General features: G+C 46.7%; 2 protein-coding genes across 8 annotated transcripts; one reads left to right on the forward strand and one right to left on the reverse strand.

Annotated features, from left to right (window-relative positions):
• Positions 1-586: 586 nt before the first annotated feature.
• TCF23 (transcription factor 23) lies at positions 587-5,713 on the forward strand. The gene is made up of 3 exons (XM_072634006.1): positions 587-1,065; positions 1,801-2,043; positions 4,727-5,713. The coding sequence occupies exons 1-3, from the start codon at positions 850-852 to the stop codon at positions 4,901-4,903; spliced, it is 636 nt and encodes a 211-aa protein (XP_072490107.1). The 5' UTR covers positions 587-849; the 3' UTR covers positions 4,904-5,713.
• Positions 5,714-7,475: 1,762 nt separating this feature from the next.
• Positions 7,476-20,436, reverse strand: SLC5A6 (solute carrier family 5 member 6). Of its 7 annotated transcripts, none has more exons than XM_072634001.1 (18): positions 20,059-20,226; positions 19,574-19,637; positions 17,310-17,446; positions 15,334-15,884; positions 14,973-15,038; positions 14,392-14,443; positions 13,632-13,699; positions 13,313-13,467; positions 12,663-12,803; positions 12,352-12,481; positions 11,509-11,597; positions 10,894-11,006; positions 10,335-10,402; positions 9,769-9,855; positions 9,422-9,600; positions 9,131-9,234; positions 8,722-8,837; positions 7,476-8,375 (listed from the first exon to the last, which is right to left on the reverse strand). In XM_072634001.1, the coding sequence occupies exons 4-18, from the start codon at positions 15,739-15,741 to the stop codon at positions 8,220-8,222; spliced, it is 1,932 nt and encodes a 643-aa protein (XP_072490102.1). In that variant the 5' UTR covers positions 15,742-15,884; positions 17,310-17,446; positions 19,574-19,637; positions 20,059-20,226; the 3' UTR covers positions 7,476-8,219. The 7 variants fall into 7 exon arrangements, with proteins under 7 accessions (XP_072490102.1, XP_072490103.1, XP_072490101.1 ...); XM_072634002.1 differs by having other exon boundaries at positions 19,998-20,226; XM_072634000.1 differs by lacking the exons at positions 17,310-17,446; positions 20,059-20,226 and adding an exon at positions 20,351-20,436.
• Between the last annotated feature and the right edge of the window lie 136 nt (positions 20,437-20,572).

Raw genomic sequence — 20,572 nt, forward strand, 5'->3', positions numbered from 1 at the left:
CTCTGAAACTCTTCTCTCCCAAAGTATTCTCTATGCACTTCATCTCGATCTTGCCTTTGTCCCCATTGCACCCAAACTTGTATTACACTTAATGTGTAATTTTCCCTTCTCCCTTTCCCCTTTGGTCATGAAAGTTCCTTGTGGGCAGGAGTATTTTCATTTTTGTCTCTATAGCCACCTAGCTCAGAGCTTTGCATATAATAAGAGCTTAGTAAATGCTTATTGAGTCTTGGAGTTTAGGCAGAGGAAGCACTCTTGCTAAAAGGGGAGATAGATGAACTTTCTCTTAAGCATGGTAGTTTTGGAGATATCATTTCACAGGGACTACATGGATTTTTTATTTTTGGGGGGGGGGAGGGAGTTGGGTCTTAGTAGTCTCTATTGAATTCTATTGAACTCCAGCAGGCAGGACTGGTGTCCCAAAACCGAGTTCCCAAGGCCACCATAAGAATTCTTTCATAGTGGGGCCTGATTGAGGGGAATGAATTTCAGCTTCCATCTACCCTCCAGCCTTTCTCAGCATGGGTCCCCTCCCAATGCCTAGCCACTCCCAGTAGACATCACCCTCTTCCCTCCCTTTCCTCCCTCCCCCCACGCCCCCCCAGCTCACAATGTCCTCCCCCTGCCCAGGCTGGGGTGCAAGGCAAGCAGGAGGTTTTTGAGGGGGATGGGCTGGGTGGGCGGTTTTCCCAGAGCAAGGAGTGGAGCAGGGCCGAGTTGGCGCCAGCTCCCACAGATAAAGACACTCCTGGCCAGCTGACCATCTAGCTCCGGCCAGCCACAGCCCAGGGGCCCACACAGGAGCTGCTTCCCTGTCCTGTGGGTAGCACCCCATCTCAGCAGGGTGACATGACACGGAGAGAAGTCAGGACTTCTCCAGGGATGCCTGGATTGGGCAGCCACAGCAGCGGATCTGGGCTGGCACTGGGCACTGACAGGAAGAGGAGCCGCCTGATGAAGGCGAAGCAGGGGCTATGGGGAGAGACTAGCTGGGGCAGCCAGAGATGGAGCAGACCTGGCCCCACCATCCATAATCCCAGAGCCAGGAGCTTGGCTGTTGGCCGGGTAAGGAGAATGGGCATGCCTAGACAAGATCAACAAAGGCCTAACCCACCAGGGCCAAGGGGAAGATGGAACTGGTTGAGATAAGGGGGATGGGAGTAGAATGGAATGAGACTCCATGTGGGGAGTATGTCAGGAGGGTGGCAGCTCTATCAAAGGTCAGACGCCATGTTTGAGGGCTGGAGCTAATAACATGCTAATGCTCCTCTCCTACAAAGGAAGTCATTGGAGCTCTTGAAGTTTAAGGGCCAGTTCTTGGCATGGCAGCAATCTACTCCTGAATGGTAGACTGGAAAGAATGTTGGCTGTGGAAGCCAATGTGGAAACCAGGTTGTTTTCAGTCCTGGCTATGGCCCTTACTTGCTTTGTGATGGCCAGCAAATAGCTTCACCTCTTTGGGAGGTTCCATTTTCCCATATAAAATGGAGCTCATGATATTTGCACTACCTACCACTCGGTGGTATAAGGAATGTACTTTGTAAAATGCAGAGCACTATAGAAATATTACTTATTATTGCTGCTGTGATTCACCTTTCCACAGCTTGGCCCTAAGCCCATTCAAGGTCTGGGCTTAGGATTCTAATACCTAATTTTTGGAGTGGGGTAGGGATTCAGAAAGGGGTTCAGAAAGGAGGTGAGATGGGCTGGAACAGTAAGATAAGGGAGCCAAGTAGTGTATTTGAGAGAGAGAAAACAACAATATTAATTCTTCTCCATCCTGGGCCATGCATTACACAGGGTGAGTCCAGTCCCGAGAATGCTGCCCGGGAACGGAGTAGGGTACAGACTCTGCGGCAGGCCTTTCTGGCCTTGCAGGCAGCATTACCTGCAGTACCCCCAGACACCAAGCTCTCCAAACTGGATGTACTGGTCCTGGCCACCAGCTACATAGCCCATCTTACCCAAACTCTGGGCCAGGAGCTGCCAGAGGCAGCTTGGCCCCCCTTCCTGCGTGGACTCCGCTACTTGCACCCTCTCAAGGTAACTCTATGAGATACTTCTCCCAAAAGTAGGCTCTTACTTTGGAATGTGGGACTCAGGATTCCTCTTTGCATGGGAAATACTGTGTCTGGAGCTGCCAGATTCCAGCTCTCTTGAGGGCAATGTGTGTGTGTGTGTGGGGGGGGGGGACATGGTGGTTTAGAGCAAGGGGTTCCAGGGTATGTGTAGGGTTGTAGGGAGGAGTTAAGAACAGATTTCAGAAAGAGGAGCATGGTATAGTGAAAAGAGGACTCAGAGCCAGAAGACTGGAATTTGAAGCTCATTGTACTACTTTATACTAGCTAGGTGATCATGGGCTGTCCACCCTCTAGGCTTCAACTCCCTTTTCTGTCCAATGGAGGTCTTGGACTAGATGGCCTCAGATCTCTCACAGGTCTGAGCTGCTGTGATTCTGAGGCTGACCGTCTGCTTCCTAAATAGAGAGGAATAATAGCCAGGAAAACACTTGGCTGGCTGGCCAGCCCCCAATGATGATTTCCTAACAATATTGTACAGCCCTTCCTCTGATGGAAAACAGGGTTGGGGACCCAGCCACTTACCCAGCATGTCCCTACAGATACAACAGCACACTCTCTTTAGAGTACAGCTGGTAAGTATATGGGGAAGGGGAAGCCCTTATTCCTGGAAAACAATTTTGTAATGAGGATTAATGTGTCAGCCTGCAAACTTCACATTAGCCTTCTACAGGACACTATTCTCATCATTTTTTAAAAATTAAATAATATCAAGAAAATATTTGGGTTTGTTAAAAACTTCTTCCAGTAATGTCCCATTCTGAAGCCTTACCATGGTGGGGTTTGTGACACTGGATTTAGGAAGACAGCTTGGCGAATCATGATTATTATCATTCTCAAGGATTGTGCCTAGTAGAGAGCAGCCCTCCTGGGCTGCAGAGGCTTGAGACACAAGGCCCTTCCTAAGTTTGGTAAGGCCCATCACCATTTTGGCTGCAGAGTAATGAATTATTTTTTCCCTCTTCTTTAAAAAAAAATATAGCTTGATATATTGAACCTGAAGCTTTTCAGATCACTTTCCATAGATATCCTATCTTCAAAACAACCTTGAGAGCTGCTTTTGCCATTTTACGGACAGGAAAATTGAGCCTGAGAGGTTAAGTGAATTGTTTAGGGTTACAAAATTTGTTAAGTGTAGGAAGCAAGATTCGAACTTTTTCTCTCCAAGTCTAACTCTCTATGCCCTACACTCCCATCGCTGCTTCTCATCCAAAAATGTAAAAGAGGTGGCAAGCTATGTTAGCAGATGGATTACCTGGAAGTACTGAAGTAGGAAAATTTAGCTCAAAGGCAAGAATCTGAGTCCAACGGGGTAAGAATTTTAAATGGGAATTCTGACATCACATTGGTAATGCAATTGACTTAGAGTCAGGTCAGGGAGAAGATAGAATGAGAATATTGTTAGTTTAAGAGGTAGGGGAAGGGCTGAGCCATTGTCTTACTCTACCTTTCAATCAGCTAAAGAGGGAAGGCTTCAGATATCAGATATTCAGATATCAGATATCATTCTCTGGATGAGGAAACCTGGCCTCAGGAGAAGTGGTTTCCAAGGACGAACAGCTAGTTAATTAAGTGGAAGAGGTGGGGCTCAAACTAGGCCTTCTAACAGAGAATAATGAATGCTCTTTCTACTGAAGCAAGAGGTTCTCAAACTTTCTGGTCTCAGAACCTACTTACACTGAAAAACTGCTAACTCCAAAGAGCTTTTGTTCATGTAGGTTTTGATCTATCAATATCTACTGTTTTGGAAGTGCAAATGTTTTTTTTTATGACAGTAGTTTTGATCTTGCATACCCCTTGAAAAGGTCTTGGGGATCTTCAGGGCCACACTTTGGGAATGGCCCTACTATAATTTTGTAGCCTCTATGGGGTGGAGGTAAGGACTATTTAGCCCGGGGAGGAGAGTTTAGGCTTGATCTCCGGAAAAACTGGCTAATGATTACAGCACTCCAACAGCATACTAGACTGCCACCAGAGTGGGTGGATGTCCCCTTAACAGAGGCTGTCAAGCAGAGGCTGGAGGACCAGAGTGGATATATTAGTGTCCTCACTTCTTTTGGGTGTGGGCTGGACTAGATGACCACCAAGGTCCTTCCCAACCCTAAAATCCTAGGAATCTCTGATGAGCTATGTTAAAGGGACAACAGCTCAGACTTCATCTTCCTGGGGGACTTCATGAGAAGGTTTGAGGATATAGCAGTATAGGGAGTGGACAACAGGTGTGAAGCTGATCTAGTCTTTTTACTGACCAATTAAATATAGGGCAGAAGACTGGGTACTAATTTATGGCCCCCGAAAAATCTGAGGAAAAATTTTTTTCTACTACTTTTGGAATTTCAGGGTTGCACCTCTTATCAGTTTTAATTTGTCCATTTAACCAGCACTTGGTATCAACTAGGGAAACAGACAAATAAATTTAGTTCAAGCTTTCCTGCGCTTGCCTTTCTTGAGGTGTGGGGGGGGACACATTCACATGGATGTAAATACAAATTAAATGTAATTTTAGGCATATGAAGTTTAATGAGGTAGAGATGCTAGAGAAATGTTGAGTTTGGGGTCTAAGAGTTCAGGGCTTGCAAGAGGATGATTTGGGGTTTCTGCAATGTGTATTGTTAACATTACTTATTTCCTATCCCCATGTCTTGCAGAAATGGCCAATGAGATCTCGCCTCTATGCTGGAGCCTTGGGGCCATCTGGCCTTGACCTTCCTACTAGTGGTGTTCCTGGCCAAAGAATGTGGGAATCAACAGTCAGGCCTCAAGTCCCTGGAGACATGGAGTTTGTTCCTACCAAGCCAGTCTCACCAACTTGCAGCGGCAAATAACTTTGTTTCCCCTGTGCTTGGCCCCTTAATTCCCTCAACCTGGCCTTACTTATCCCTTCTATGACTTTCTAACATATGGATCCATTTCAGGGTCTGCTTTCAGAGTCCTCAGTACACATATTTCCAGTTATGAGGAAAGCAGTTGGGTGCCTAGGGAACTGGCAGGGAGCTTTCTGGCTGAGGGGCAACAGGGAAGGTAGAAGGCAGAAGGGCCAGGACTTGACTCTTTTGAGATAGAGTTTCACAGTGACTCAGTTACCACTGAAGGGAGTGACAGCTCTGGATGCCTGTCATTGACTGCAGTGATGGAATCTCTTTCAAAACCATCTCTCCTTCTTGCCTTTCTTCCAAAGACTTTCTGAATTAACTCTCTGTAGAGTATGAGAACAGCTCCAGCCAAGGGCAAAGGTAAAGAGGACTTGGATGGCAGGTATAGCAAAGTATTTACCACCATTGGGAATTAAGGGGGGAGGCTGTTCACTGTGATCTTGGCAAGTTCAAAATTGTAGCAAGAGTTAGGCATTGATCTTTTGGCCCAAGGACCACATAAACATCACTGGGAATTATGGAAGAGTGTGTGCTAGAAGATTAGGTGGTTCTCACATAAACCAATCTAAGGTAACCAGATAGCCTTCATAAGTCTGGACACTCATGGACTCACACTTTGTATCCTCCCAGATAAATGCCCCCCTTTTTGCCCCTTGCTGGGCCCTGCTGCTTTCCACCCCCCCATTCCTTTTCCTTCCTTTGCAAGTCATATTTACATGTAAACAAACCGCCAGTTCTTACATTTCTAATTTCCAGAGAAAAGTAGCAGCTGTCTTGTCTATCTACTTCAGTATTACCAGATGCTAAATTGCAAGTTGGAAGGGTCCTGAGGGGCCATCTAGTCCAACTCTCACATTTTAAAGGAGAGGAAATTAAACTCTGGGGAGTTGTGACTGTCAGAGGTCACATGCATCTGAGGCAGGATTTGAACCCTGCAAATCTGTGACTATCTAGAACCAGTGCTCCTTTCACCACATATCCTACTTCCACCCAACTGTCTCAAGACTGGACACTTCTTGCCATCCACACTTAGGTACCTGGAAAACAAGGCGTCTCCCTAACAGGACAAACCCTGGACTCTACAGTTTCATCCCGATCTACACTGGTGTAGCCGAAATGTAGTCACTATAACCAAGAACTTCTCTGCCCTCAAAGTAACAGGGAATGGAGCCCAAAGCCCGTATGGAAGCAGTATGATTCTCTAGATCAGCCCTCAGCCTAAAACCTTGTATTCAAGGGTCTGACTGGGGTATGGGGATGGGGGACATTTTAGTCTCCTCCCAACTTGTCCTTACATAGAAGCCGTTAAGAGTCCTAAGTAAAAGAGTACTAAGGAATATTTATTTGGGTACTTAAGACAAAAGTGGCCATAGACCTGGATTCTAGGATGAAGAGCGGCAGAGCTACAAGTTTAGGGGTCAGGGGCACAGAAGAGAATAAGGCTGGAGGAGAAAGATCAAACTGAAGCAGGGTAGAAGAGAAAACAGGAAGGGTCTGAGGTCTGGGGCTGCCCAGGATGTGGAGGAGCAGTTGAGATGTGGCTGGAAGCCATGAGAAGGAGGCCTCAGCCAAGGCTGAACTCATAAATCTGCTCAGGACCAGGCTATGGGGAGCTTGGATGGAGTTGCTTCTCAGGCAGCTGCTCTGGGGTGGGAGGGCTTTGGGGCCTGTGGAGTGTCCAGGTGTGGGAGGAGGGTGTGAGCACAGTGTTCCTCACTCCAAGACCATAAAAGTCCAGCTCAAATATTCTATTTTTAAAAGTTGAATAGCAATGTCTTCTTCACTGAGTTGAGATGGCCAGAGCAGGAGAAGGGGGTGGGAGGGGTAGGGTGAGGATTGTGAAAGGGGGAGAAAGAAGTCTGGGAATGTACACTCCAGGGATGAAGGACAGGGGAACAATCTTTCCAGGGAATAACAGAAAAATTAGAATTGGCCAGCTTAGTCTCTTCAACTGCCTATTCTTTTCTGCTCCAAGAGAGGCGTAGACCCCTTACTTCAGTACAGCACCATATACTACACAAACTCTTTTCCCTGAGAGGGAAGGCAGAGATGATAGGAGTGAACCAGATCAGAGGGAGGTGGTAGAGGGAAGCCCCTGACCTTGCCCCAACCCAGTACTTTGGGGATCTGATTGTCCTGTTCTCCTTTGGGGCCCAAGAGCTCTCCAAGGTGCTCAGGAATGAGCCCTTTAAATCTCATCACAGGTGCCAGAGAGCACCCCTCCAATGTAGACTGGCCCCTACAAGTCCCTACTTATCAGAGCAAAGAAGGATTGAGCCATGGCTGAGAGGAAAGGAAGGCTGGGCAATGGAAGGAACAAGGGATAAAGGGGACTTGAGAAAAGTTAAGTTTCCCAATGACTGCTTTTCAATCAGAAAAGTTCCCCTGATCAAATTCCCATTAACTCAGATTTTGGTCCCAGGGTAGGCAGGCAAAGAAGGATCTGTTAGGTATGCTACACCATAAAGAGAGGTGCCCTCAGGGTGGGCACAGGACAGTTGTAATAAATAGGAGGCTGGATGAGTCCAGGTAAAAGAACTGTATTTCCCAGAGCAAATGGGTATGTGAAAAAGCTTCAACAAGAGGCAAGATGACATTCAGTTGGGATGACACTGAGCAGTCGGCCAATCGGGACAAGTGGTGTGAGACCGAGATCTATGAGAGGGCAGGAGCCAGCCAGCCTGCTCAGTGCTCTTTGCTTTTGCTTTTGGTTAGAGCCTGTCCTATCCCGATTTGCTCCTGTAGAGTGTGCTAGAAGCTTCCCCTACCAGTCTAACAGGGCCTAATAAACCCTTTAGTTCTAATTAGCAACAGGAGCAAAAGAGATGAGTTTTCCACCAGTGGGAGCTCCTGGGGACCATGGTTTCTTCTCAACCTCTGTCTGGAATTGGAGTTGGGGGGAATGGAGGGTTTTAAGTTAAACCCCTCTCCCACAAGATCCCTTTTAATCTCCCTAAAGGCGGCCTTCCTTGGGGACAATATACTGGCTCCTCTTCTGTTACAGACTGCTTTCTGCTGAAGGTGTGACAAAGTCCAACAACAATCAGAAATAACAAGATGATGAGTGACAGGAAATCATGGCTCCAGCTATTGTGTGGAGTACTCGTGTGGTGAGATGGTCCTCTGGTGCACGCTGGGCCACCAGGCTCGGACGTCCCCGCTGCAACAGACACAGGCTTGCTCTTGGTTTACTGGGAGAGGGGGCTGATGTGTTTGCCTCACGGGTAGAGAGAGAGTCAGAAAGAATGGGTTTTGTTCTGCTCCCAGGTCACAGTGACGTCTCCTGTAGTACGAAGGCGTGACCATGGTCCCCCTGGATGTAGCCTTGCTCAGGTACTACCACCACCACTTCCTCTTCCCCACAGCCAGTCAGCTTTCCATTGCTTATCTTCTCTGCTATCTTATCTGTCTCATAGGAGACATCCTGGAGACAAAACAGGTGTGGTAGTTAGGATGCCGGAATTGGGGAGACAGGGGCCTTGGGGAAGGATTCCAGTCCCCATTTTGTACAGGTGGGAAAATGTAAGAGATGTATCTTTCCTCTATACTGTGGGGACCAAGGGATATGGCTCAAATCAGGAATCTCCTATGAGGTCTTTAGAAAGATTGCACACTTGTCAGAAAAGGAAGAAAAAGTTGGGGGAAAAATTAGACAAGGTAAAGAAATGGATGTGGTAGAAAGCTGCTGGAGAGGACATGAGGTGTGTATGTGGGGGAGGTCATACATAAAGAACAAATATAGAAGGGCATTTAAATACTATATGTATTACTTGGCTATAGCCCTGGCAGGGCAGACGGTTCCGACAGGAGATAGGCAGGAGGGAAAATAACCGTGGCAACACTGGGTAAACTGTCCGAGGGTTTGGGGGCTGGCCCCTTGTTCCGCCTAAAGGCCAAAAATCCTAATTAGTCTCTCCTAGGCTCTCAGTTCTCCCTAGTCCCAAAGCAATCATTTCTTCATCAATGCTCTACCCCCCAATACCCTCACACATCTTAGATAAAAAACCTGGTTATTATGGAAGAGTCAGAGAACTGGGACCAGCTCGCATGCCTCCCAAGTCTATTCCTCTCTTTCAGAATCACTCAGGCTACCTGCTACTCCCCAAAGCTCCTTTAACCCCTTACTTCCTACTATTCCCCATCATGGCTTCCAAGTGCCCCAGTGTGGTTTCTCCTTACCAGTGAGGAGACTGACAAGCAATCCCACAATAATGACTGTGGTTGAATTGTGTGCACTATACCATAAGTAGGACAGGTTGTAGAATCGCTGCAATCCTGTGGGCCTGAGGAGAGGAGAGTACCAGTCTGGAGGCATCACAATATTTTATGTCTTCCTCTTGTTATTCTATACCTGACACCTTGAAAGCCTATTCCTAGGCCTACCCTAGGATGGTGCACCGTAGGATGGCCCCAGTAATCAGCAACCTCTCCTCCCAACCCCACCCCACCTAAGATACAGCCTTTACTCACCTGGACACTGCTGAGGGCATCACTGTCGTCATAGTGACAACCGTTGTGTTTCTATATGAGAAGAAGCCAGTGCCATTGTGGGGAGGGACCATTGTACTGGAGGTCATGCTGCTTACCATACTCCCAATGCCAATCCAGAAGGCCATGATGAGTCCAGCCAGCAGACCCACCACTGCACCCTACATCACATAGCACCACTCAGAATTCAGGGCATCACCCACCCCTCCCCAGCACATGTTCCCTCCCATCTCCACTGCCAAAAACCAAGGCCCTGACCTAGTGTTCCTATCCCGCCTAAGCCCTTCCTTGGGGCTACCTCTTCATCTGGCTGCCAGGGGAACACTTACAGTTGAGTTGGCACAAGGGAAGAAAATGCCAAGGCAGAAGAGTCCAAGCAGAGGTCCCCCAACCATCCCAAAGATGCTGATTGCTGCCTGGAGAGGAAAGGATTAAACAAGAAAGATAAAGTGCCATATACATTTAGGAACTTCATAGATATCTGGGTACAACTACTTTCTATTTATTCAAAATTCCCAGGATTTGGAGAGTTTTTCCCGTTGATTGTCTCAAATAGGGTAGAGTAAGGACTAGATGGTATGAAGGGGGAAACTCCTTCTGACTCCTTTCCATGGGGATAAGCTTTCTAGCTCACAGTTATAGGACTTAGAGCTCATCCAATCCACTCAATTCACAAATAAAAAACTAAGGTTAAACACGGAGCTGCCAAAAGAATTCTGCTTTATCAGTGTGAGTCTGGCTATTTCACAGGTGAGTATGAGTGGGTGACTAAGTAGAAACATATCAGGTCATCCCTGATTATGGGAAGCCAACACTTGACTTGATTTCTTGCGTCCCACTCTCCCCTGACCTCCTTCAACAAACCATACCTGCTCTTTCCCACTGTATTCCTCACCTGCAGCACAGGCCCCATTAAGGAGGAGATGTAGGCCATTCCTAGACATACCAAGCCATAGACTACAGCTAGGAGAGGAGAAAGGAAGAAGACAAAGAGATGAATCCTAATATGGAAGAAAGGAGGAAGAAGCAGGACTCTTCTTCTTCTTGCTTCCTTGTAAGGTTTATACTTCTATCACAGACCCAGGTTCTCCCACCAAGGAGTCTCTTTCTTTACCCTCCTAGGGGAACTGGGGGCTTCTCCTGCTCACAGGCACAAGAGGGGCTTTATAGTCTAAGCATTTAATGCACTATGTGCTTAATTCTCCAGGTAAAGAAGCCAGTTCAGTCTGGGCTAGGAACAAGTACTTAACAAAAGTAAAATCACAATAGTAATGATGAGTTTAGAAGTGATAAAAAATACAAAAGGGCCAATTCAATTTAATGCAACAAGCATTTATTAATCATTTATTGTGTGTTAGAGCCTGGGGATACGAAAAAAACCTCAGCCCTTGTCCTCTTGTTCTCAAGAAGCCTATGAGCTACTGCAGTGAAGGGATACAGGAACAAGAGCTTACCAAGGACCTTGGAAATGAAAGTAGCACGGTTCTCTGAGATTTCAGGGAAGTGAGGTCGAATCAGATCTTCTATGGTGACTGTTGCGAGTGAATTGAAAGCTGAGGAGATAGTACTGAAAAGCAAGATAAGGTTGGAGGTTTGCTCTGGCTCCAAGGCTGAGTAGGGAGGTTTTGGCACTAATGGGCCCAACTGGTTGTCGTGGCTTGGGACAAGGTTGTGAAAATGTTAGAGGAGAGCTGTCACCACCGTCAACAGCCTGAACAGCCTTCTGCTGGAGGATCAAGGAAATACCAACAACAGCCAACTTTCTTTCTGGTTGGCAGAGCTCAAAGATAAATTCTGTTAAAGAGTCTTAATTTCAGGGAATGGCTTAGTGTAACAGAGAAAGCTATCCATGAAAAAAGAGTGGACACCTTCTGGAAGGCCTTCCTATTTGGTTTGCATGCATAATGGAGTCTTTTGTCAAAGCTGGGGGATGCAAATAAAGCTGGGCTACAAAGTGCTCCACATAGTGAGATTCCCTCTCAGGGCAAGCAGGGACCTTTAGGTCCCCAGAAGTAGGGCCAAGGAATAGCATCATTAACTCTGTAGGGAAAATCAGCCAAAGACCTCACCTGAGAGAACCACTGAAGAGACAGGCAACAAAGAGCCCAGGTAAGCCAGGCAGCTCCCCCAGGATGTCCATCACAAAGTACAGGACCATCTGTGGATAGAACAATGCATTCAATGATCTAACAGCTGCTGTGATGGGTCAAACATACGACCCACCCAACTCTCTGTGGGATATTATCAGGATATCCTAGCTCAAGGTACCCAGGAAAGCCAGATCACCCTAATCCTGGAATACAGCAGGACTGGGGAAAGGCTGAATATGTGCATGTGTGCATGTATGCGTATATATGTTTGGGGATGGGGGAAGCAGTTCTCAGGAGTGACTAGTCTGCTGCTGGATATGGGAATGTTTCACCATACTAGGCCTTAACAGCATGGTTAGGAGAAGGAAAAGGAGTTCCAGCATTAGAAGGCTTTGTGTTAAGCCCCCAGTTCCACTCTACTAACTGCTGAGGAAGACACTAAAATGATTAAGACAGAGTGCCTGCTCTCACATAGGCTGGGAACTGACATAATGCCTTGCACATAGCAAGCTCTCAATACATTCACCATCCACACAGAAAATATGCAATGGAAAAGGTCCTGGATTTGGAAGCAAAAGACCTGTGTTTGAATCCCAGGTTCTGTCACTTTCTAGTTCTATGACTTTGGACTTTGGGCTTTGGGCAAGTTATGTAAACCTAAATTTCTTTATCTGTGCTGGGGATACAAAGACAAATAAAAAAGTGCCTGTCCTCATGGAGCTTATATTCTACTACCATGAAAAGTGCTTTGTAAATGTGAATGTGTCAGGTGTTACTGTTATTATTATGGCAGTACAGGATGGTGCCCTACAGGAAGCGCACCTGATCAGAGGAGACTTCAGTTTGCTCTGGTGCTAAGGGGTTGTCCAAGTAATAGACAAACATGACGAGACCAATGAGGCAGCCAATGCAAAGTGTCACCTGCTGGCAGGGGAATACAGCATAACAGGAACTGCAAGAGAAGTCAGAGGAGTAGGGATGGGGACATCCATGACAGAGTGCTGGATACAACAACTCCAGGAGAGCTCCAGAACAGGGACCTGGTTCTGGGGTGGGGCTGCCAACCCGGGGAAAACCATTCCCCCAGACTCCCTTAGAATCCCTCCTCTCTCATCTCTTTTTCTTCAACTCACAGAATGGCAGTCTTTTCACTGCGGGAGCTGAGGTAGCGCTGTACTTGGGCCTGGTTTACTCCATATAAGGAGAGCATCATAAAGACTCCTCCAAAAGCCAGAGTCCAAAAGGTGTGCCGCACAAATGGGTCTGGATTCAGGCTGTAACAGAGTGACCAGTCATCTTATAATGACTCCCTGCCCTCCTTTGAGAAGGCATCAGAGGGAGACCAAGACTGGAGCTAATCTGGGGGGTGGGGGTGGGGGTGAGGGAGAGTGGGGAGGGATTGAGGGAGAACACTCAAAGTCCAAAGCACTACACAAGTGCTGGATGCACTAAGGGGAAAATCCAGGAGGGCTGTGGAAAGTCAACGTTTCAATTAAGTAAAATGAGTCCTTCTGCTTCTCCCTAAAAGTCCCATATATCTGAGCTAAGGATGGCCCTTGGACCACATCACACTTTACTCCTCACGTAAAATCCTGGCTCCCCATACACTTCTACTGCTCCAAGGACCTGCTGTTGTCTCCTTTTGTTTCTTCAATTATCAGACTCCTTTTTGTCTTAGCATTCCACCCAGTGCTTAGAGGCTGCCTTCTCGATATATCTCTGAGGTCAGGTCACAAGCTCCCACATGCTACAGCTGTCTTGTTGGGAATAGGGGAGTACTCACTCAATCCCAGAGATACGGTCATGCTGTGAAGCTACATCCCAAACACGCCCCAAGCCGCCCACCTTGGCAGCCCCCACGATGACAACAGCTAGCTGCCCCAGGAACATGACCACTGTCTGGAACACATCAGTCCAAATGACTGCCTTCAGCCCACCCTGCAGAAGAAAAGAAGACAGACCTTACACAACTCTTCTCCAAAACATCTGGAATCCAGGCCCCCCCCTCTTTCCTTCTGGTGTCATGCTGCTGGTATCCTTTCAGAATCACTTCTACCTTTGCCACCCACTCCACCCCACTCCTCAGGGCACAGGGCACTTACCAGACTAGTATAGACAGTACACACAATGCCTAGAGCCAGCACTGAGCCCCACAGATCCAAGCCTGTCACTGTAAGTAGAGAGCAAAGTAAATTCTCACTGGGGGGAGGGGAAGAGGTAGGTTCCTAGATACAATTTATTTTTATTTTTTAAAAAAAACCCATATATATATAGAATATATGCATATATATTTTTGTTTTTCCATAACCTTCATTTTTTGAAATACATCCCTCCACTCCCTTCTGCCCTACTTTTGTAATAGAATATCAACACTGTCTGACAGTACGTGTAATATACGATACCCGTAGTTCCCCCACTTCTACAAAGAAAAGGGGATATTTTCTTTATTCTTCTCTAGAGTCAAGGTTGATTGTCATAATTGGGGTATGTTCAGTTTTTTGTTCATCCTTCAGACACAATTTAATTCAATTCAAAAACTTTTTGAACTCAGGCTGAGAGGAACTTTAGTGAAGACAGATGCCTTGATGCATGTCTGTCTAAAGCCAAACTGAATCATTTGTTAGCTTTAAAGCACTTGAGTAATAACACCAAAAGCTGTTTATTAACCAATTTAGATTGAGTAGTGATAAATTAACAAATTTCTAGTTACCTGAACAGTTATTTCCCTCACACAAACTAGTTCAAAGGGCCTGGAGATTGACAAACCTCCCCCTTTCTACACGGATTCTTATTTGGAAAGTTCTAATATCCCTCATTTTGGGGGCATTCTGCCAATCCTATACAGGAGCCTTGACTCTTTACCTGCATTGAGTGCCAAGGCTGGGGCATAAAGAACAACACCCATGTAGATCACCTGTTGGGGGAGGAAGGAGGAAAGAGGAAGAGAGAAAAGGGGAGAGAGTTAAAGAGGGAATAAGAAAGAGTTGGAAGGGGAGAGAGAGCTATGTTTCAGCTCCAATATCCCACAAAGCTCCTTTGTACCCAAGTATACTGCTCTTTCTCTATGTCTTCTTCTAGCCCTTGGCTTGTCTCTACAGACTCTGGACTGGGCTTAAGAAGGTTTCAGACTTTAGGGCACAACAATATCTGTTTATCTGTATATGTATATATACACACACATGTGTGCATGTGTGTGTACATACACATTCTTCGTGCCAGTGGAGGCAAATGAGGGCAGGACTATGTTAATTTCCTATGTATTCTTCTTTAGCTCATTCATTCCATACCTTCTTTTTAAAAAAAATTATCGATGCTCTTAAAAAAAATCACTGTGATACTACTCCAGCAACTTCAAATAATATGACCCTTCCTTGAAACAAAATACAGTCAAGTAAAATGTATGCCTCATTCCACAGCTAACTTTCTGTCCTCTTCCTACTTACCATCTGAAAGATGAAGGTTAGGGTTCCACACAGTCGCACAGCCTTACTGAATCGAAGCTCCAGGTACTAGAATATGTCAGGGTGAAGAGAATCATGTCAAAGTCTAGGTCTCCCCACCTTCTCCTGAGCCCCACATCCCTGATCTCACGTTGTTTACAGAGGTACAGAGGGCAAGGAGTAGGAGGGAAAAATCTCTGTTCCATCACAGACCAGGGTTTGGGAATTCTACCCCATCCCTTTGTCATTTTCAGGCTCTGCTCTTATGGAATAGAAAAAACCCTGGGATATATGAGCCTGAAAGCCCATCACTGCTTTTCTTCCCTTCCTTCCCATCCCTGTATAGTCTTCCCTTTCTACCCACCTCATAAGCACTGGAAATATTCAGTCGGTAGAAGATAGGTATGAAGATATGGGCAGGCACCAGCAGACCTAGGAAGTAGGAGCAGCCTAGGAACCAATACTCAGTGCCAGAACGGTAGATCTCTCCAGGGACTCCTAGGAGGGCCACAGCTGACTGAAAGGTGGCAAGTAGAGACAGTGCCACAGGTAGGGAGCCCATGCTACGGTTAGCCAACAGGAACTGGCGGACTGTGTTCTGGCCCCTGCCTCGACGGGCATAGAACAGCCCGATTGCAAGCGATGACACCAACAACAGTGCACATACTCCATAGTCCACAAGGGTGAAGTGGGATAGGGCTTTTGGAGAGGTTGCTGTTGAAGGGGCTATGGTGGATGGACTTACCCCTGAAGAGAATTCTCTGATGCCCATGCCCTATACCTAGGTATCCTTCACAGATTCTGCAATGCTCTCCAGCTGTGCAAAGGCAAAAGATGAACTTCAACTACAACCTGGTGCCCAATCACTCTCCTCAATGCTTTCCTCCTCTGCCAGGGGGCATTGTAGAAGCCAAGCTGTCAAAGAAATCAGGGAATCCTGTCAAGGGAACTCATACCAAGTCAGAGCCCGATTCTTCCTACTTTCACATCCACTCCCCATGATGCTTCTCATGCAGTCAATTCAGACTTGGACTACAGAAGGATCGGATATGTCTCTAGTAAAGGTTAGGAAGGGATACAGTAGGGAAGAAAGCCAGCAGAGAGATGAGAAAGGAGACATCAAGGCCTGGCTGGGTCTGCAGGTCTGTTCAAATTCAAATCCCTTAGGGTTACCACTCCTAACAACTAGACAAAAGTCAACACAGCACAGAACCAATAACTATAGTTCACCGAGTCAGTACAGCCCAGTCTGGCGCCAGAGCCCAGCAGGGAATAGGAATGCAAGATTAATCGTTTTGCTGTTTCAGTCATTACTTCTGGTCATGAGCTCTCAAACTCTCATTGTCCTTCTTGGCATCTTTGTTATCTCTTCTTAGCACCTTCCTGAAGTAACCCCACTGTCCTAGCAATTCTCTGCTGGGAGTCTCCTGAGGCTACTACAAATGCTATTCTTGACATCCCCAATTACAAACAATATGGTACCCCTTCCTCCAAACCCTCCCCCCAGAACTATTCCCTGAGCAGAAATACCCAAGAGTACTGGTGAAGCTGAGGGGCCCAGAGTTTAGAGAAGGAAAGAAAATCAAGGGAAAGTAAACAGGATAGTGGCCTTCCTAGGAGTAGACACACACCTGGTGATGGGATCCCTCTACAGAAGCTGCTGGCTGGTTAAGCAGCAAGTGCTGTCAAGCTTCTTATGGGTAAAGCTTTGACCAGGGACTAAGGGTCTGATCTTTTAAATCCTCTGAGGTGGGGCCAGGGATGAGGGCGTGAACAAATTCCTGTAACTAATGATTAAGTTCCATTACACCCTTTCATGGAATAAATCGTTAAAGCCTCAATTCCCCAGATACCTGGGGAGCAGTGACCCCTAGGATCACAAAATTAAACCAAGACTGGAGAGGCCTAGGAGTGGGTGAATGGTAGACAGAATGCCAAGGCTTCAGAAACATTCCCAGAGAGCTTAGGCTTCTCGTGGGGCACCACTTGGCACGGTGCCAAATAGCCGTGGGAGTAGGGGAACTGGCCCAAGGAAAGAGGGTTTCTTTAATCTCACAGGCTATGCCAGACTGTATTGACACCTGGAGCTCTGACTCTGGAAACTTCTATGTTTGCTCAGAGGAGAACATAAACAATTCAGGGGAAACCAATGACAGTCAATGCCATTTATTCTGAATGCAGGATAGAGGAGAGATGGGAGAGAGATGTGGTCAGTACAACAGAGAAGGAAACAAGGAGAGCTAGAACTGAGGGGAAGCTGCTACTCTGACCTCCTAACCTCTACTGGCAGAATCAGGGAATGGGCAGTCAGCCCCCCTAGAAACAGAGCGATTAACATACTCTTGTTTTTCTCCCTCCTCTGTAGGCTTCTTTTCTTCTCCCTAAGGAGACAGTCAAGTCTTCCTCCCACAAGGGTCACAGGCATAAGTCTAGGCAGAGCCCAACTTCACAAAGTTTGGCCCTGACCTGGGAAACTCCTAAAAACAAGGTGGAAGGCAAATCCCATCTGGTCAATCTGGGGAATCATATGCTCTGCATTATCATAAGCTTTATTCAGCTTCCCAACTGCTTCTGATTGGGACCCTGTCATCAGATACAAAGATGTCCTTGACATTATTGCAACATTCTGTGTTTCCTCTCCTCTCTCCCTCCTTCTTCCTCAGCATTATGGTGGGGGTGGAGGTGGCAAAAATAGGATGAAAGATGGCTGATGGGTAGTTGAATGTCCTATAAATCAGGTGACTTGGAATCTAGTTCCAGCACTTTCACTAAGTGATGAACTTTGGGCAAATTGCTTCATCTCACAGGGATTCAGTTTGGTCTAATATTATGTGCTTCTGAGTAGGCAAATACTTGGACTGATGAATTACTAGATGCCCTTCCCAAATGTGTATTAGGCTTTAAAAAACTTGGAAATTCTGTCCTAAAAACTAGAGATGAAGAACCCACTGGGCCAGCTTCACAAGCAGGGAGAATAGTGGTGTAAAGACACAAAGCACACGATATCCTGCTCTAAAATATTTCTTTCAATCCTTGTCAATGTATGCTTGACATTCCTTTGGGACTTAAAAAAAAAAAGGTTTTCAATTATCCTCTTTTAAAATTCAGACAACTTCAGTGTCTTAGAAATGAACTGTCGTAAGCTAGCTGAGGCCCTGTCCCATGAGATAGATGCAGGATGGGTGCCCCTGGCAGGCAGGTAACCTAAGTATTGCCTTCTAGTCTCTCATCTCCAATTGCCCCTTGGATATCTCAAACTGAATGTCCCAGAGATATTTTAAACTCAACCCATCCAATTCATTTTCTTTCTCTCCAAGCCTTTCCTTCTTCCTAATTTTCCTATTACTGTTAAGTAATTACTATTAGTGACTGCCACAAATCTCCCAGTTCATCCTCCACTCATCTATCAAAATGATCTTAATGTGCAGGTCTGATCATGTCTCCTCCCTATTCAATAAATTCCATTGTCACCCTATTACCTCCAGGATCTAATAATAACAATTACAATAATAGCTAACATATTATAGTGCCTACTATGTGTTAGGCATTGGGCTAAGTGCTTTACAATTATTATTTCATTTGATGATCAGAATAACCCTGGGAGGCAGGTGCTATTATTATCCCCATTTTACAGATGAGGAAACTGAAGCAAACCGGCGGGGTTAAGTGATTTGCCCAGAGTGACAACTAGTAAATTTCTAAAGCTGGATGTGAATGCAGGTCCTCCTAACTTCAGGTCCAGCACTCAATCCACTGCACCACCTATCTGCCCCCAAATTCAGTTTGGTTTTTAAAACTAGTCATAATTTAGCCCCTGCCTATGTTTCCCATCTTCTTATATATACCTCACTCCCTTTCATGAACTCTGTGATCCAGCTGACACTGGATTTCTTGCTATTCCTTGAACAAGCATGCCATATCCTGAGTTAATTTTCATCATCTGTCCCTTATGCCTAGAACTCTCTCTTCTCAGCTCTGTCTCCTGGCTTTCCTGGATTCCTTCAAGTGCAAGCTAAATCCCACTTACTGCAAAAAGCTTTTCCTAACTGCCACTTCCTTCCTTAAAGCAAGTGCCCCCTTCTCTATGATTACCTCAAACTTATTCAGTATATAGTTTTTTGTACTTAGTTTTCATGTTGTTTCCCTCATTAACTGTGAGCACCTTGAGAATAAGGAATATTTTTTGCTTTTCTTTGTATCCCTAGGGCTTAGCAGAGCTTGACATAAGAGGTGCTTAACAAATAAAGGCTTGTTGACTGACAGTCAAAAGGTACACAAATCATCTTAATCATAATTGTGTCAAACATCCTACTGCCTGATTACACCTTTCTGGGCAAGAAACTGCCAAAAACCCTTTGAAAGGTCAGTGTCTTCATCTTCCCCTCCCTACATCCCCATCTTCCTAGCATAGCTCCCTCCTTATTCTCTTTTACAGGTTTTAGAGTTGGCATGTACATTAGAGAACACCTAATTCAACTCCCCACATTTTATGCAAGAAACTGAAACCCAGTGATTAGTCATTTGCTCAAGGTCACACAGCAGCAAAGCTGAGAATACAGCCCAGGCCATGGCTCGGACTTGTGTGGTGTCCCCAACTGCCTTACCTCGTTTGTTTACGCCAGTGCTAAGAAGTCCCCTCCATCTCTTTGCAGCACTTCATTTACTTTTCTGTGATTAAAGAAAAGGCAGATCTGGACATCCAGCGATCTTTTCACCTTCGCTTGGCTGCTCCTCATTCCTTTTCATTTCCTAGCCATCTGCATTTCCACCTCTCCCCTAATTGCTGCTCTCCCCCGCCCCCACCACCCGAACCCTCTCCTCTCTCTTCTTCACTGCTCACCACTCACCCACCCTTTCTCTTTCCCTCCCTCCCTCTTCTGCTCAAGATCTCTAGGTGGGGGTAGTCTTTGTTTCCAGGGAGCAAGCTCGAGGCACCCTCTCCCTCATAATCTCGGATTTTGCAAAAAGAACTCTCCCCCAAAATGTTTAAAATCTTAAAAAAAAAATAAAAAAAGAACCTGCCCCTACCTAATCCCGAGGTTGGGATGCTCTGTCCTTCTTCCTTCTTTCCTCTCCCTCTCCGACTTACCTTTGCCCTACAGACTCTTTACTTCCTTGCCTCCAAGTCATAACGCTCCTCAGCTGGGAACGGAGATGGTTATCTCTACCTCTTCAGACCCGCCCCCTCCCCAACCCAGCCTGCCCGCCCCGGGCGCACTCCTGCCACCTCCAGCACACGTGGGGGGCCCGAACAAGGTTACGCGGCGGCGGAAGCGCGCCGACTGATGACGCCACCGTCGTGCCTCCGCAGCTGTGCCTCCTAATTGGAGCAAAGGCGGCCCACCGAAGCCACGCCCACCACGTTAACTGAGGGAACGTACTAGCGGGACTTCAGCGCACCCGGAGTGTGGCGCCGAGTACTTGGCCCGGGGATGGCGGGTCAGGACGCCCTCGAACCTGCTGAAAGAACCGGCCGGGGCCCCAGACACAGATGGGGGAGGGAAGGAGGGCTGCCCCCCTGAGGGACCCGGGAAGGGAAACCCTAAAAAGACCGTCGAGCTACTCGAGAGCTGGGGGCGGGAAGGGCTCACTCGCCAGCAAGG

The sequence above is a fragment of the Notamacropus eugenii genome, chromosome 1 (assembly GCF_028372415.1).
Source record: "Notamacropus eugenii isolate mMacEug1 chromosome 1, mMacEug1.pri_v2, whole genome shotgun sequence".
NCBI classification, from domain to species: domain Eukaryota; kingdom Metazoa; phylum Chordata; class Mammalia; order Diprotodontia; family Macropodidae; genus Notamacropus; species Notamacropus eugenii.

Bases quoted from the DNA above. Each gene is read 5' to 3' on its own strand.
- TCF23 (XM_072634006.1), top strand. From the start codon at position 850: ATGACACGGAGAGAAGTCAGGACTTCTCCAGGGATGCCTGGATTGGGC. The intron at 1,066-1,800 runs GTAAGGAGAATG...TGCATTACACAG, and splicing joins GGAGCTTGGCTGTTGGCCGG to GGTGAGTCCAGTCCCGAGAA. The intron at 2,044-4,726 runs GTAACTCTATGA...CATGTCTTGCAG, and splicing joins GCTACTTGCACCCTCTCAAG to AAATGGCCAATGAGATCTCG.
- SLC5A6 (XM_072634000.1), bottom strand. From the start codon at position 15,741: ATGGGCATCAGAGAATTCTCTTCAGGGGTAAGTCCATCCACCATAGCC. The intron at 13,700-14,391 runs GTAAAGAGTCAA...CTCTACTTACAG, and splicing joins AGCCTTGGCACTCAATGCAG to TGACAGGCTTGGATCTGTGG. The intron at 8,376-8,721 runs GTAATACATATA...TTTTGTCTCCAG, and splicing joins CCTGCCAGGGCTATAGCCAA to GATGTCTCCTATGAGACAGA.